An 18,590-nucleotide genomic window follows, 5' to 3' on the forward strand; every position below is an offset into this window, starting at 1 on the left:
TAATCAAACATTTGGTCACATACACCCAATCCAGACACTATAAATGACAAACAATACAAAGTAATAAAAATGACAGAGACATCAGTTCATGAAAGGAAAACATGAGGGTACAACATTGATAATTTCACAGAGTGTGATGAAAGAATTCTGATGAACCAACTGAATTATTGGACAAAGCAATTCATTCAGTAATTGGTTAAGTAAATTACTGATGACAACAACAATAATAATATTGGTTTCAAATTTTGACACAAGGCATTATTTTTTTTTGATGTTCTAATGATTTAGCCAGACCACAACCTTGATGAAGAAGATGGTGATGATAATAATCTCTTCTACTATAGGTACTAAGTCTGAAATTTTGGTGGTGGGAGTTATTTGATTAGGCCAACCCCAGTGTTTGACTGGTACTTATTTTATCGACTCTGAAAAGATGAAAGGCAAAGTTGACCTTGGTGGAATTTGAACTCAGAACATAAAGACAAACAAAATACTGCTAAGCATTTTTCCTGGCATGCTAATGATTCTGTCAGCTCACCACCTTAATGATGATGATAATAATATTAAGTAAAATACAACCAGTGCATGTTTTATTTGTAGGAAAAATGAGTCATCCAAAGTAGAGCATTTGTTTCAACATACGATTTCACATTAAGAGTCTTGCAAAACAAATACAAACACACACACACACACATACACCTATAAATATATGGATGTGCGTATGTATATATATATATATACATACACACACACACACACATATATTCATGTTTATTATAAATATATATATAAATACTGTGGTATTTGTGGTGTTATGGGCTGTAATAAGCTATGTGGTGTAGGTGGAGAGGATTGCAGATGAGGCAAACGGAAGTGAGGACTGCAGGGGCCGGTGGAAGAGCAACAGGGGCATGTGTGGACACTGAGCATGTGTGGGGAGTTTGAGCAGAGACGGCGTGTGTGAAAGGTCATGTTTTGATCTGGGCAGTGATCGCTCATCCTGCCATGGTCGACAGGTAAGGCCACTGTATTTCTTTCTCCCTTTTGCTTCTTTTTCTGTTGTCTTTTTCCTCCATCATGCTACATATATATATACTTACAAAAACACATATACGTAAAATATATATACATACAGAACATATATACGCATGTATATATATGCGTAAATATTTATGTATATATGTATCTATGTATGTATGCTCACACTTTACTGAATAAAGTGCTGAATAAGTATAACGATCCAGGTAAGGAATATATTGATTAGAATTCAACTGATATGATGAGGGTATTGGTGTTTTTAACACCAGGTCATATCTAATTGAGTAGATCAATGGTTAAATAAGTTCCAGCTATGATCATCCAATCATATTTCAGACAATGCATATCTAGAATTATCTCACATTTACTTCCATTTACTTTAGATATTAGAGCATGAACAGAGGGGAAAATTTGGAAGATATCTGGCAGATCAGGTAACTGCATACAGGTGCCCCCATAGCTGTAACTGAATAAGTGTTTGTTGTAATGTAGGAAATGAAGCAAAGATTAATGTTTTGGCTAATGAACTTTGTTGGAGGAGAACACAAATATTTCTGTACTCTTCTGATGAAGGGATTTGCCTGAAACATTATCAATATAACAACAAGCACATCTTCAGCTGAATAATAATCAGATTCTTCCTCTCAGAGGTTATCAAGAAAATAGAAATTCTACTGATTATTTCTTTACACACTCATGCACACACATACACAATTACATAAACAAATATATATATACACATTTAGACATATATGTATATACACACACACATACACACCTATATATGTAGACATACACACACATGTAAATACATATATATAGATAAACATACACGCATACATTAAGGCTTATGTAATATAATACATACTGATATGTGAGTGTAAAAACTAATACAATTTAAGCATAAAATAAGACAACCTTCAGTGGGAGGTAAACCATGCATGTCTTGCTAGAAACTAAAACATTGAACTAAGTTTATTTGTGTAAATGATACTAAATGCACACACACACACACACACACACACATGTATTTGCATATATGCTTGTGAGTGTGTGTACCATCCAGATATTTATTTTTGTAAGTTATCAAAGACTAATGACCTTGATATTTGTAGATCCTTCAGCTATGATGGGATTTAGGTGGTTAAGTGTTTAGCTTGACTATTTTCTATTCAATGTTTGTAGCAAAAGTGTTAGCAGAATAAGAATTTCAGCTGGCTGCATTTCTGGGCAGGATGGATTTGATGAAGTGCTTTACACAGAGTTTGAGAGATGACATACAATATAAAGGAAAGAAAGAGGGAAAATTTGAACATAAGGCATAATTCTAAGAGACAAGGTCTTGCAGACGGTTCAGAAAGGAGTAGAGGCTGTTGTAGTTCAATGGAAAAATGAAAGAGAATAGTAAATGCTTCTGTGAACCTGTTTCCTGATTGAAACAGTGCCAATCAGTAAAATGGCATTTGAAAGTAGACCAGGACACCTGGGTTTGCCATAATAGTATTGCGTCATACATGCAAGTAGTAATGTATATGCATAAACACGCACATATATATATGTACATAAATATGCATGTATATATATATATATATATATATATATATATATATATATATATATATATATATATATACATCAATAAAATATAAGGATAAAATCTACACAAAGAAAAAATAGAAAGCATATAATTTTTCTATATATATAAAATACATTATTAAGGGATATTACTATAAGTAAAGCCACAAACTGTATATGAGACACTAAAGTTTAGTGTCCCTTTACAGCATGTGGTTTAATTATAGCCCTTAATAAAGTATATATCTATATATATATATATATAAAAATTGCTCTTTCTAGGGATGTCTTATATCCAAGTATCCACCAGTTTATCTCTATATTGATTAATTTATATATATATATGTGTGTGTGTGTGTGTGTGTGTGTGTGTGTGTGTGTGTACATGAATATGCATACATAGATAGATACACACATAAATATATATGCATACATACATATATATCCATAGACATATATATCAGTTGATGTGGGAATATATATATATATATATATATATATATTCCCACAACAAAAACTTGCAGAGGACCTGTATAGACAGGTGTGAGTGTACTCTTATATATAAAAACTCATCTAAATACATCTGTGTGGGCATATGTGTGCATTCATTTTTTTCCATGCTTGCAGGTTTAGATGAATATACATTACTCTCTTTCACACACACACACACACACACACACACACACACACACACACACACACACACACACACACACACACACACACACACACACACACACACACACACACACACACACACACACACACACACACACACACACACACACACACACACACACACACACACACACACACACACACACACACACACACACACACACACACAGTATTAAATTAAGATTTGCTGCACAGTCAAATAACTCATATAGTATGGAATCACAATGTTTGTATCTAGTTGTGCGTGGCTTCATGTGACACTAAAGATGAGTGTTTTTTTTTTATTCTGTGTCAAGATGAGATATTTGAGGTTGCAGCTATACTTCCTTAAACATAGGAAAAATATTCTTTTTTTGTTGAATCAAATATAAGTTCATAAAAAATTTATTATCTCCACCCCCACCGAAAAACAAACCTCAACAAGACCACAAACAATCACATAGTAAATATGACAGTGCTAACTAAAAAAAAATGTTTGACTCTACTGATATTTTCCAATCTCTTGCAATCTGCAATTTGCTACATGAGATTTACTATATATATATATATATATATGGGAGAATATACGAAAAAACAACAACAGACGAGGACAGGTGGTGTAAATAACAAAAGGATGTATTAGTATGACGCTTGGGAATACGGAAAGTCTTTGACATTTCGAGCTACGCTCTTCAACAGAAAGAATATGGAGACAAGGAGAAAAACACGGAGAAAAAAAATTGAATACTGTCCAGTCAACGGTCAATCATAATAATATATATATATATATATATATATATATATATATATATATATATGTACAGACATATATGCATATAGATATATGTGTATATATGTATATATGTACATGTACATATGTATGTATGTACATATTTACATATATGTATATGCATGTATATATGTACACACACACACACACACACATATATATATATATATATATATATATATGCATCTATATATATACATGTAGATGTAGGTATGTACATACATGTACGTATATATGCATATACTCACATATTATTTGTATTATTTTAGATATATACATACACATATATATTTCTACATACACACATATATATGTATCTACATACACATACATGTAATTTAGGAATATATGTAAGTGTGTGTGTGTATAATTAGTTAATCATCATTACACTTATGACTATCATATATAAATATACTGGGTACAATATATAGTTTTACGCTTAAATGCAGTCTATAATCTAAAGATGACAGTGTCAGCCAAGAGATAAAAAGGAAACTGAAACATGCATTCATGCAGTTAACTCAGACTAATGATTACAATAACAACATCAATATTTTCTAGAATCAAAAATGGTGAATCAAAATACTAAAATATCAACTCTTGATGAGTTTTCTCCTCCTCCAACATGCTGATCATGAATATTTGGCAGTGAATATATATGAAAATTTTGTGTTCGTGCATGAGGTGGCCTCTATATGAAACAACGAAGTGTTCGTCATTTTTTGTATCAAAAACAATAGACACAATTTGAAAGTGATAAATTATTAGAAAATATATTAAACTAATATATTGATCATGATTAAGAAGACCAATCATGTTAATAAGTGGATAAAACGACATAGTGAGAAAGAGTGAGTGTGCATAGAAGATTTTTCATATACATAAATAATAGTTAATCCAACGTTCTGTATTAGAGTCGTGTGTAGTTAAAGAAAATAACACCATTAAATATTGAAATATCTAAGATGGATTCTTAATAAGATTATAATTTTCTGTACCATTAACCTCATCATTAGAGAATATATCTAGAACATTTATGCTGACACAACATTTCAATTGGTTCAATGTCCTTCCTGAATAAAATCCTTGATGATTGGAGGTCAAACCTCTTGAAGCATTGTGTGGATATAAATCTTTTAAATATACACTTTAAAGATGATCTTAATAATCTGGAAAGTTATAACCTTACTAATATTTCGAAACTTAAAATTTGAAGTGTTACCTTCTATGTCAAGGAAAAGCAGTATTACCATTGAATACAAAACAAATGTTCCTGTCACTTCTGTAACTTTAATACCATGTAGAAATGCAATACAATATAGGAATATAATATTGTTTATCTATCAACATTATGTAATATAGATAAATATAAAGAAATTAGATAAATTGAGCATTGTATATCTACATATACATTATTCACAAATGAGTCTACAAAGTATTTCTTAATTCTGAACATCAGTTCCAAAATGAACAAAATCTAAGCGGAAAATTGTGAGATTCAGTTGTGAATAAAGTTTATACTCTATAACCATGTATACATCATGTCACCATATTGTTTTTATATATATATATGTGTGTATTTTTTTTATATGAATACTTGTATTTACATGCATGTGAAAAAAATTTTCAGTATCGAAATAATGTGTAATTATTTGTTGTAGCACTTAAGTTGTTCTCTGTTATTCTTCAGAGTTTTACAAGTCTTGCAGAACAACATATATATTTATAAATATACATAAACACTCTCAAGTGCATACATATGTATATGCTTCACTCTTTTTGCCAGTCTATCTATCCCTGTATATACATATAGAAAAAGACACAGACAGACTGAAATTTAGGAATCATTTATTTTGTGAGTGCAAAGTGATCAAATATAAAGTTTAATATTTAACAAAGTTAGATAAAGAAAACAATAATGGTTTCTGATTTAGGCACAAGGCCAACAATTTTTGAGGGGGATGGGTTTAGTCAATTACATTGACCCCAGTAGTTGACTGGTACTTTATTTTATCGACCTCAGAGGGATGAAAGGCAAAGTTGACCTCAGTGGGATTGGAACTCAGAATGTAAAGAGCTGGAACAAATACTGCAAGGCATTTTATTTAACACTCTAAAGATTCTGCCAATTTTTCACCCTAAAATAATTTCTCAATGTGGGAATACAAGGCAGCAAACTTATTTGAGGTAGCATAAGGAATAAAGGAGTCTTAATTAAAGAGAAAGACCCCATCATCAAAACCAACCAGTAAAGTAATGGAATATTTGATTAGTCAAACCTATTATGTAAACTAGTAACATATTTTTCGAATGAAGTTTACATATCAGAAATAAGAAAAAACAAAACAAGCTTTAATTTTCTTTTTTGCAATACTTCCATGAGGTTGCAGTGGTTGTATATGTTTGTTATGCTTTTGTAGTTCCAGAAGATTGTTACACCTTTAAATAATTGCAGTATATCAAAATAACACTTGCTTTACATTGACTATTTTTTCATAAGAATTCAATATAGTGTTTAAATAAAAAAAAACCAAATAATACAAATTTGGGTTGGATGTGCTAATTAATATTCCAATAATACAATTAGTGTATAGGAACAATGCCTGTTAAAGAACTCGCATTTTTTCATTATATAGTATAGTGTGTATATAGCTGTATGTAGGCATGTATGGAGAGAGTGGGATGAGAATATACGTAATTGAATAAAAAAGACTGTTTGTTAGGTTGTCTGAGGAAGTATATGCATATGAGAAAAAGAGAGAGAGCTTTTGTGTGGGTATACCGATAGAATAGTAGAAGGTTTTGTTTAGAGTATTGTGTATAGTTATGCAGTTGGTAGGTATTTGACTTATTAATAGAATTAATATAATAATTATAGTGTAATTACTGTTGTAGTTAAATCCCAAGTAAGCACTGACCAAGTACACTTAGATAACGCAATAGTTTAAGATGTGTAGCAACAGTGAAATAGTCATAAATCGATGTAGGCATCATGTTTACAGCCATAAGAAAGAATCATTGTCAAAAGCAATTGCAGGTCCCCTTGTCATGCTGAGATCAATACAGTTGATATTTGGGTGGAAGGGAATGTGCACAGGAAACGAATTCCAAGGGACTGCATTTAAGGGGCAAAATATTAGGAGAAAGGATTAGTACAAGATTTAGCGAGGGTTTAACGTCGTAGGGATGGTGAAAGAAGGAAAAGTGGGTTAATTCTATCCGCTTGGTTATGAGTGGTGCACAGCTTGCTATCTTAAAGAAGCAGACTATATTGTAGTTATGGTAGAAAAGGCTGCAATAGGACACAGTTGATGGGTAAGTGATTGCAGTGTATTGGTGAGTGAAGATTGCCTATTAGTCAGATAGCCTACTTTGGGTGCTATTCAGAATGTTTGTTGTGACAGCAATATCTTATATATATAAGTGCTTTTGTAATTTATAGTATATCAATTATAGTGTCTGTTCATACTTATTAGTGGTGTTTATAATTAGAGTGAAGGAAACAAATTTGCAGTTACAATATATTCTTAAGAGTGGAAGATATTAATATGGAAATTTCATAAGAATGTAGTTACGGAAGATGTGTGTATCGTACATTTTTGTTACTGTTTCTCAAATTGAATAATAAAAAATATATTAGTTAATTCATATTATTGAACACATTAAATGTCATCTTTAAAATTAATCTCCTAATTTTTGAAAGTCAGTCTCAGTTAACAGTTTTCAATGTTTTCTAGCAATCAATTAATGTCACTCAACAATACACTCTAAAATAATTGCATGACTCAAGATGCTGCTGCTTTGGTGTAAAAATATAATGAATCAAAGCAAATATATTTAATACCCACACACACATATGTGTGTGTGTACATGTGTAATAATATTGGCTAAGAGGATTCTCACAAGCAATTGTTGAAATTAATGTCATGGTTATTTGCTTTTTCATATTGAGTGAAGTGATGTAAAAAGTTAATGTTTTCGCTGTTAGATATAGAATAAACAAACAGAATTGAAACTGAAGGAAATAGTGCCAAAATAAGTAAATTTGTTAAGCAGTAGAACTTGTAAAATGTAATATTTTAAAAATTAGGTTAGAAGAACAATCAAGTAAAGGATAGGGATTGCCAAAATAAGGTAAGGATAGAAAGGGTATTAAAAATATGGAAAAAAAAAATAACTATTCAAAATGAAATATAGAATTTGCTGTTCAAAACACAGCATATTTTTCATAAGTAACCATTTGGATTTTTTAGGTAAATTAATCACAGTTTTCTTTTCTTTGTGATATATTTAGTAAATCCACAATGTTCAGTCTGTTGAGAATTCAACTAAAACCCCAGGAACCGCTTTTTGCCTGAAAGCTTTGCAGTGCTATTTGTTGCAGTCTTGTGTGTTGCGGACACACAAGCAATTTGGAAGTGTCAACATTTAAATGCTTGACAACCAAATGAAAAATGATCTCCCTATCACAGAGGCTCCAGATCTTTTGTGAACTTTTCCTTCTTCGCTGTTATTTGGTTAAACCTTTTTCAGATTTTTCTGAAACAGGAACTCCTTTTTCAAGGTAGAAAAAAAGTCTATTATTCTGTGAATTAGACCAGCATCAAAGTGAATATATATAACATTTTGGAATTTATATATTTGTATGAAAAATAAATAAAAATAAAAATCTTGATTATGAGAAATTATGCGTTTAAATGATTTCATATTTTGTTGAGTAAAATTGACAGCTATTTTTTGTTTGTGGTTTATATAGTTTAAACATAGGGAAATATTTTAAATGACATATTTGTTTGTTATTAATTTATTTTTTAAATCACTTTATTGTCAAGATATTACATTATTTATTTCATTACTCTTTATGTTGAATTAACATTGACAATAAAACAATATATTTCTCATTAATTAGTCAATCAACAGTTATTGCAAAGAGTATTAAGAGACACACAACTTGTTAAATAGAATTTTCTTTCAGTAACATTTGGGCCTCATATCTGTATAGTATTATCATTTTTGTAGAATGGTGCAAGGTAAGGTTTTGTTTCAATTTAAGTGTAAAAACCCAAACCATAGTTAATCAAAGAATAATTTTCTCAGCCAATAACTTTCGCCAATAATTTGCAATACAAGAAATTGTTAAACAGTCCTAATACTATACAGATATACCACAAATGGCAAGAGACAAATCAAGGAAATTACTATAAAAATATCAAATAAATAATGTTATTTCATTCAAGTTAAAATGATTGTTATACTGTATTCATGGAGATATGGATAAATTCACCTGAATGATTTTTCAAAATACTTGTCACAAACAAAAAAATCACTTCTTAATAGGCAGTGTTATGGTGATTATTTTCACATTTTATGCCCAAATAATTAATTGAAACAGATTAAAAACTCCATCTAAATTAAATGTAATTATAACTCAAAATCTATTGACTATCTGCAAATGAACAGTAAATTGTCAACTGACACTTATATTTCTTAAGGTTAAATTAAAGTTTAACGATGTGTTTATATCAAAATAATATATTTATGAAAGCTTAATTTGAAGATTTGCAAAGATTCATTTCCCTGAATATAATGAAAATACCATTCAACAAATAAGGGAAATGTTTATCACTCTATAGATTCTTTTATAGTACTTTGTATCAGCTAAGTAACTCTGATTGTAATAAAATATAACTTATTTCTGTATGCGGTTTATTTTAGGAGGGCTGAAAATAAAATTTGAAGTGGATCAATTACAACATCCAGATTGCATTGCATTTAATCATGTATAAACCTAGCGTTTATATATATATATATATATATATATATATATATATATATATATATATATATATATATATATATATATATACAGGGTGCGTAAGGTATTTGAGGATATACCTTTTTGGGGTCATTGTTGCATTTTTTGCTAACTCTGTATAGTCTTTGTTTCAGAAAATAATAATGGCAGACCCTCAGCTTACTCAAGAAATGAAGAGGCATGCTGTTATTGTGATTATAAAGGTTGAGCATAGCGATTTAGAAATATCTTGATTTTTAAAAGTTGCCAGATTTTTTGTTTACAAAGTTTGTAAGGAGCTAGAGTCTGAAGATGGAAATGTATCACCAGTATCAAAGCATAAAAAGCATTCTGAATGCTCTGAAATTATCAGAACACCTGAATTTATCCAGCAAGTTCAACAGACTATTGACTACAATCCCAGAAAGTCCATGAGGTCAATTGCAAAATATCTCTATATGTCAGAAGGAACAGTAAGAAATGTTGTCCACAAAGACATCAGATATAAGTCTTATATGATGTGGAAAGATCAATTTGTCAGAAAAAGCAAAAGAAAATCACTACATAAGATCTAAAAGGCTCTTAAACAAACTGAAAAATCCAGCAGAAGATTTGATTTGGTTTTTCTTAAATGAGAAAAACTTCGGCCAAGATCAAAAAGTTAACAGAAGAAATCACAGATGGTTATGTGCAGACCCTTTTGAAGTTCCAATTGTTATGCCTGCAAAATTTCCTGCAACTGTCATGGTTTTAAGGGATGTCAGTAATGAAGGATATGTGATGCCTCCTTACTTCTTTCCACAAGGCCTTAAAATTAACTCTGCCACCTACATTGAGGTCCTGGAAATAATTGTTAAGCCTTGGATAGACAGTGTATGTAATGGAAGGCCATATGTGTTTCAGTAAGACTCTGCACTATCACACATGGCTCTAGTAACACAGGAATGGATGGCTGAAAATTTTCATGATCACATAACCCCTAACATTTGGCCTCCTAATTCCCCAGATCTCAATCCATTGGACTATTACATGTGGAGTGTTGTTGAGAGAGCGGTCAAGGAACACGCCCATAATACCATAGATTCTTTGAAAGCTGTCATAGTCAGAGTAATGTCCAAAATGAACCAGGACCACTTGACACGAGCATGTAGATGATTTAGATCTCATATAGAAGCAGTTGTTGAAGCTGAAGGTGGCTTTATTGAATAACATTATAGAAAAGAAGGTTTATTTTTATCCTCATAGCATGTTTTGATAAATAAAGTTATTATCTGTTATTATATATCTGCTTTTTTTTATAAACATAAATCTGTCCTCAAATATCTTACACACCCTGTATAAAACAGCTTTATTTAATATTACAATATAAGACAATTTTCTTAAAACTAAACTGAAATAATTAAACAGTGAATAATCAGTAGTATGTTATTCTCTATTTGATAATTGCTGATGGTTTCATAGGTCAAATCAAAATCACTTGGAGCCAAACTCATTTAACATAGAGCAAACCTATTTATCTTTAATGATAGCAATTTGAACTAAATCTTAGGGAGAGCGTTAAGATTTTAATGTCTGAAGAACACATACATTAGTTACCACATTAGGTCTATCAATATGACTATTTGACAAATGAATTTATGCTACCAGAACCCTAGGTTCATACAGAAGATTTCCATTTCAATATTTTAAGTCATTAAAGTTATCTATCAAAAAACATTTACTTTTTCTTTGATATTCAGTCTCAACATGGCTAATAAATATTTCATAATAAATCTGATTGGTTAGGCTAATAATTAAGGTCCTTTACAGAAATTTAATTATCTTTTAAGAAAGATAGTTATATTACAGAAAAACCTAATCTAATCTCATGATAGTCACTGGTATGGTAGGGTTCGTACAAATGCCATAATTTTCAAATCTAATACATCTGTCACATAAATATTGATGTTATATAGTGAAAAGGAAAATAAATTGGGATCCATTTTGATAATTTTTGACTGTCACACTAGCATAGAAGAGAAACAAAACTAACATCTATACATTTGAATTATATTAAGTGACTGACAGATCTAAGTGCAAATAACCTAAACGTTAGTTTTGCCAGGTAAAAAAGCTTATATGCAGCTTATATATATATATATATATACACACAAATATATATGTGTGCATGTGTGAGAAGATGCATGGCCAAGTGGTTGTGGTTCTGGGCTCACAATTGCAAAATTGTAGGTTTAAACCAAATGGCATGTTGTGTCTTTGAGAAAGATACATTGTTTTATATTGCTTCAATCCACTTAGCAAGTGCAGCCCTCACTTTATCTCCAGCTGTCACATCCTAAATGTTCTGCTAGGTCAAGGTTGAAGGGCAAGAGAGTGTCTGTATCTGCTTGTGACTAATAGTGAAAGCATGGTACATGCTACTAAGTCACACTCACTGTGAGCCATGGCTGTAGTTTTTAATATACACAAACTTATGTATATATAATATAAAAACGGACAGGGAGCCCGAACAGCCTTCAGCTGGTTAGCTGCTGTCAAACTGTCCAACCCATGCCAGCATGGAAAAAGGACGTTAAATGATAATGCTATATATATAAGGAATAAGAAACAAGATTAGAATATTAAATCTAAAGATATAGCTTAATTATCATTGGTGATATTAAATCAGTTGATTTCAAAAATACGAAAGTTTTGGATAATTTTAAGAATAAAATCTGATATAAATTAAACAATCCCTCTACCACAAATTTAATGTTACAGCTTGATGGTTTGAAGACATTAGAAGTCACCAATGAAGATATTATGTATAAAGAATTTAGCTAAAAATAATTTTATATTATACAATTCCAATTTTTACTGCTTTTAACGGAAACTTCAAAATGCTAAATATTTCTGCTCCACATGATATACTGCTATATCTCAATTGTACTTTTTATTACAATGACTTTTGTCAATGTGGATTATGATTAATTTCCTTGATTTCTAATAATTGTATTTCTGTATATTATTTCAATTTAATATCAGGTTTTACTTTATCTAATTTCCATTCAAGGTATATAATAAGCAGATCAATAAATAACAAGCCCTTGGAACAAAAGATTTCATGCCTTGCCTATAAAGAATCAGCATATTTATCCCAAAATGTGACTAATGTAAATTTATTATCCTGACTGAGAGCAATCAAAATATCAATAGGATATCATATTTATTTTAACTTTTTGCATAGTTCCAAAAATTTGTGGAGGAAGTGTAGGTGTAATTGTAGCAATCCAGTATATTGTTGATATTCATTTTATCAAAGGCAAATTCAACTCTGGCTAGAGTTCAACTCAAACACAAAGGGGTTGTAACTAAAGAGTGCAAGCAGTTTAATCTATTACTACCTTTTCTACATTTCATCACCCTTGATAGTATATAATAATAAATAATATTTCAATGCAATATTTGAATATAAGTCCTGACTTACTTTTTCAGAAAATCTGATTAAAAAAATTAAATATAGATTTTGAGATATGGACCTAGACATGGTGAAGTAGTTAAGACATTTGCTTTAAAATCACACACATGGCACATTGATGAAGTGTCTTCTATTTTAGCTTCAGGCTGATGAATATCTTGAGAGTGAAATTAAAAGAACAAAAACCATGTAGATACTGGCTGTACATTAATATATAAGTGTGTATGTGTGTGGTAAGGAAATTATTCCGTTTTTAATTTTTTTTCTCTTGATAGATTTTTGGAGTGTATGTGTGTGCCATAAAGGCAAACTGGATATAGGCTTACATGGTATTCTTATGCAGATTGACAATGATTTGTTCTTAAGTCTCACATACCACAACTAGTGCCATGCATTTGAATATCTTCCTATTATGATGGCACTTATATAAAAGTGGTTTTATTGGTTTATCCATTTTTCCCATGTGAGAGAGAGAAGCAAATGAATATTTCGTTTTTTCTCAAATGATTAAAAAATTATGCCTATTCTTTTCAGTTTCCTTTTATTTAATATTTCGTATTTTTCACTTATATCTATAAAAAGTTTGTTTCTGCCTGTTTGTTCTTCATTAGAATAAAGCAATAGAGAGCCAATTTATAATGTTATTTTCAAGTAGTATATTCAAATTGTCTTTATTAAAAATTAAGTGTAAAGAGAATAAGAGAGGTAAAGTTACCATATTTTTCAGGAAAGAGAAAGCGAAAGGAATAATTGTAAATTATTCAATTCACGTTTACCTGCTAAGACCACAATAGTCAGTTAAAGTTTAAATTTAGACTGTACGGAAATTATTCCACTTTTAACCTTTACTTTTAGTGTCAGACATCTTGGAGTATTTGTGCATCCTATGATGGTGAGTTGGATACAAAATCTCATGGTATTCCTCTGTAAATTTATGATGGCTTGTCACTCCCACACACAATGACTAACTTTAGAGATTTGAATATCTTCTAATTTCAGTGACTATTTGAGTTTTATATTTTCTCTCTCTTCATAAAAGCAGTTTATTGATTGGATTATTCATTTTTTTTGTGTAAAACATGAATAAACTAATCAGCAAACCACTTTTATAATCACACACACACACACACATATATATATATATATATATATAAACATTATACACACACACACACACATGTAATATATATATGTGTGTGTGAGAGAGAGAAAGAGCAAGGGATTGTTGATAAATATTTGTGGTAGCAAAAATATCTGGTGGTATCTATCGAATGTGGCTTGCAACTCTTTAGTAAATAGTAATTGATTAAATAAATACCAGATAATGTACTGGGGTTGAAGTAATTGATTACAGTCTTTGCAAGGCTGCAGTTAAAAAAGATCGAAACCAGTAAAAGAATTCAGTGTTTAAAAAATCAATTTGGAAAAGATACAGAGAACAGTAAGTTCCTGCACACTGCAATGAATTCAATAAAAGTAAACTAAAAATGAAATGTTGTCTGGTTATTGCATTTACAGTTATGGTTCCCTTTACCAAGTACAGGATTGGTATATCAAACACTTGGTAATTACAGAAAAAGGAATTGGTTTATAAAGTATATTAAGATGTAGCGGTAGCAACAATAAAAAGCATTTCTTTGTTCATCCGTAAATTTTAGTAATAAAAAAAATAGCTAATTAGAATTAGTTGGATAAAATTAGACCATTGACATTTATCGTAGTAATTATGTTAGGAGAGATATATTTCTAAGAAATCCAAACTTCTTTCTCCTGTTCAATAATACCAAACCAGTTATATAAAAGCAAACTTTCCTAAATTTGATATTAACCCTTTTCAATGAGGAAAGGCGATGATAAAGAATCAGTATACTCAACTGACAAGAAATGAAGCAAATATGAAATGATAAATGATGTAATGCTCATGTTTCAAAGAAATATGAATGTTATACAGATTGTAGTGTTAGAATTAACTGAAGTTTAGAACAGAGTAAGTTAGAAATTTCACAGCAAAAATAACAAATGTTTTTTATCTGTTTGTACTATTTCACAATGGCCTCTGCAATCTCTTTGAAATGAAAAAAAAATATAGAAAAAAAAAAGAAAAGAAAAACAAACACACAAAGTCAACAACAAACAAACAATAAAGAATATCCAAGCAAAAGATATGAATTACAAAAATAAGACAGACTAAAAACTTTAGTAAATGATTTAAATTGGAGTTAGTTAAAAAGTAAATCCAATTGAAAGGTAATCTCAACTGGTAAGTAGAAAATTATTAGAAATTGATAAATATGGCACCCAGATGGCAGTAAATTAGGAAATTTGCTGATATGTAGGTGCCATGTTTGCCAATTTGTAAATATTTTACCAAAATCTATGACAAACTTTTGTGCTTAGCATATGAGATTGTCATGAAATTTTCGATAAGTTGTTTCTAAAAGTTTACTTTCAACAAAACTTATATTTTTAACTGACACTTAAAAGTTTAGCTGCTGCTTTTTTTAAAAATTGGATTTATGTAGTGGAAGAGGTATAGCCTCTTCTATAACCCATAAGCCTTGCAAGACCTCCTAAAGCTGTGAGGTCAATGAAGTTAACGTTACTCTTGAACATTGGAAAGTTGATGGCTGCAGGAAAAGTTTGTTCAGATAAAGCATTTCAGAGACTCCTTGGAAGGAGGAGCAATGCATAGTAATTAGTATAGGGCTTAGGAGGTAGTGCACACAATGAGGGCATGGAGAGGACAAGAGAGTTGGGACTGGCATGAGACCTTATAGATTTGAGAGTAAGACAGATGTCTTTCATGCAAGAATTGAGATAGTAAAAAGTAATCAGTAGTTGGAAGAGTTTGGAGACAGATAAAATCAGCAGATATATTTAGAGGAGTGGGGAGAGAGAGTGTGACTCAAATTAACTGGAAGTCTTTATTGTTTGTATTCAAGGAAAATGGTTGGGAGAGGGGAATCTACATATGTGCAGACATCATCTTTGAGGGTAAAGTTTTATTATAGAGAATAACTTGGATAGCAGAGGTAAGGGGAAAAAGATTTTTGCAAAATAGTTGGTATGGATTGTATGGGGTCTAAGTTGAATTGGAGTCAATAAATATTAGCAAAGGGTTAATTTTAGGTAACCTATGTAGCTAGTGTCAGTATTCTGTTGGGGTCATGATAATTCTCCTGCCAGCTGAATGTTTGCAACTGAAGGCATCCATGGACCAGGAAGTGGTATTAAACTGGGTGAAACAATGTGTTTCCTTCCTCCCTAAGTAAGTTGTTGTTGGCACTCCGTCGCTTACGACATCGAGGGTTCCAGTTGATCTGATCAATGGAATAGCCTGCTCATGAAATTAACATGCAAGTGGCTGAGCACTCCACAAACACGTGTACCCTTAACGTAGTTCTCGGGGATATTCAGCGTGATACAGTGTGACAAGGCTGACCCTTTGAAATACAGGTACAACAGAAACAGGAAGTAAGAGTGAGAGAAAGTTGTGGTGGAAGAGTACAGCAGGGTTTGCCACTATCCCCTGCCGGAGCCTCGTGGAGCTTTAGGTGCTTTCGCTCAATAAACACTCACACCACCTGGTCTGGGAATCGAAACCACGATCCTATGACCGCGAGTCCACTGCCTTGACCACTGAGCCATTGTGCCTCCACCGCTAAGTAAGTAAAAGGGTATCATAATAAAACAAAAGGGAAGCATTTACATTGCTGTTTTTCTTTCAAATCACACCTTACTTACTATCTTAAAAAGAAACATTATCATGGCTGAAATTGATCAGACCTATTGATCATAGGTCTGCCCAACGTAGCTGACCTGGTACTAAACAACAAAAACTAGTGTCATAAAAGAACAGAATCAATTATACACTAGCATCAAGACTTAGTCATGCCCAACTAGAATTTAACAAGTATTGCCCCCATTTCATTCACTTTTACAGAGTTAAACTAGCTATGGAAAAAAATGTACAAAACAAAACCAAAATTATTGGTACCATTCTACAACCAGACCAAAATCTTGTTTTAGTAAATGGTCATTTGTAGTTTGGTAAAATTTAAAGAATTTTCACTTTTATATTGATTATTATTTCCGGTATTGCATTAAAATATTTAATTTCTGTCCCAGGAAAAATTTTCTAAAACTGAATGAATCACAGGGTCAACTCACAGCATTTTAAAACTTAAAAAAAATTTTTTTCAAAAGGCTGGTTACCTGGTTTACATGTCATATAAGTGACTGAGGTAACGACATTCCCCCTGAATGGGATGCTGGTCCACCGCTGGGTTTAAGGCGAGGCGAGAGGACAAGTTGATTACATTAACCCAGTACTTAACTGGTACTTCATTTTATCCATCCTGAAGGGATGAAAGGCAAAGTTGACCTTACCAAGATTTGAATTCAGAATGTAAAATGCCAGAAGAAATGATGCTAAGCATTTTGTCTGATGTGCTAATTATTCTACCAGCTCACCGCTTTAATTCATAGCATTAGGTAGATGAAAGTCACTTGTTCCTATGAATGGGACACCTATGATTGCATATTCAAAAACTGATATTTAATTTGCTGTAAACTAGACTTTTATGAAGTAGTAATTGATTAAATAAATACCAGATAATGTAGATTGTATACTGGATTAGAAGTAAGGAAAATTTTGTGATGTTAGTGTAGTTAATGTTTATGTTTTTTAAGTGTTGAAGTTAGTAATGAACAAGAATTTATTTTACAGAGAAAAGAAGCAAGTAGATTTAAATACATAGAAAGCACTTTCATTATTCATTGGCCAAAATCTGACAGCTTATACTTTCAGAGAGAAGTTTTGTAATGAAAAAACAACTCAAAACTGATTCCTTATATTTTAACAAAAGATCAACAAGTGATTAACCAAAGCTTGAATCTGTAAGGTAGAATTATAATGGGTTGGCAATATTTCAGCTCCTTTAGAACAGGTAGATGTATGTCAAGGTAAGGAAATGAAAGACTAAATGAACAGAAAAATTCCTAAACTAACTAAAGAAGAAAAAAATAAAAAGGTTTCCTGCTTGTTGGAAATGTAAAATAAAAAAAAAATACCTTCAATAAAGAAATAGGAACAAACCGAAAGAAAGTTGAAATATTCCACTTGTCCAGAAAGATTATTTTAGGAAACTAAATCGTTACAAATTGAACAAATATAACTATTTCTTGATTAAACATACCCCACTAAACAAGTCTGATACAAAAGCAAAAAGCAATAACTGATTCTATCATAGAAGATGAAACAATGCATTACTATTTGT

At 31.1% G+C, this 18,590-nt stretch overlaps 1 protein-coding gene and 1 long non-coding RNA gene across 24 annotated transcripts in view; one reads left to right on the top strand and one right to left on the bottom strand.

The window, feature by feature from the left end:
* Nucleotides 1–18,590, top strand: part of LOC128247895 (uncharacterized) — a 206,359-nt gene that overhangs the window by 154,442 nt on the left and 33,327 nt on the right. The window contains exon 3 of one of the 3 annotated variants that reach the window (XR_016241773.1): nucleotides 8,355–8,451. The exons of the other annotated variants lie outside the window; for them this stretch is intronic. This is a non-coding gene — a long non-coding RNA (uncharacterized LOC128247895). Of the gene's footprint in view, nucleotides 1–8,354; nucleotides 8,452–18,590 lie in introns of those variants that run through there. 3 annotated transcript variants of the gene reach the window in all.
* The window catches only part of LOC106875793 (uncharacterized), an 848,542-nt gene that overhangs the window by 100,666 nt on the left and 729,286 nt on the right, over nucleotides 1–18,590 (bottom strand). For 5 of the 21 annotated variants that reach the window (XM_089351834.1, XM_089351840.1, XM_089351839.1 and 2 more), the window contains one exon: nucleotides 5,892–8,614. The exons of the other annotated variants lie outside the window; for them this stretch is intronic. In XM_089351834.1, the coding sequence (XP_089207960.1) occupies nucleotides 8,571–8,614 (44 nt within the window). In that variant the 3' untranslated portion in view covers nucleotides 5,892–8,570. Of the gene's footprint in view, nucleotides 1–5,891; nucleotides 8,615–18,590 lie in introns of those variants that run through there. 21 annotated transcript variants of the gene reach the window in all.

The sequence above is a fragment of the Octopus bimaculoides genome, chromosome 5, assembly GCF_046866305.1.
Source record: "Octopus bimaculoides isolate indiv1 chromosome 5, ASM4686630v1, whole genome shotgun sequence".
Classification (NCBI taxonomy): Eukaryota; Metazoa; Mollusca; class Cephalopoda; order Octopoda; family Octopodidae; genus Octopus; species Octopus bimaculoides.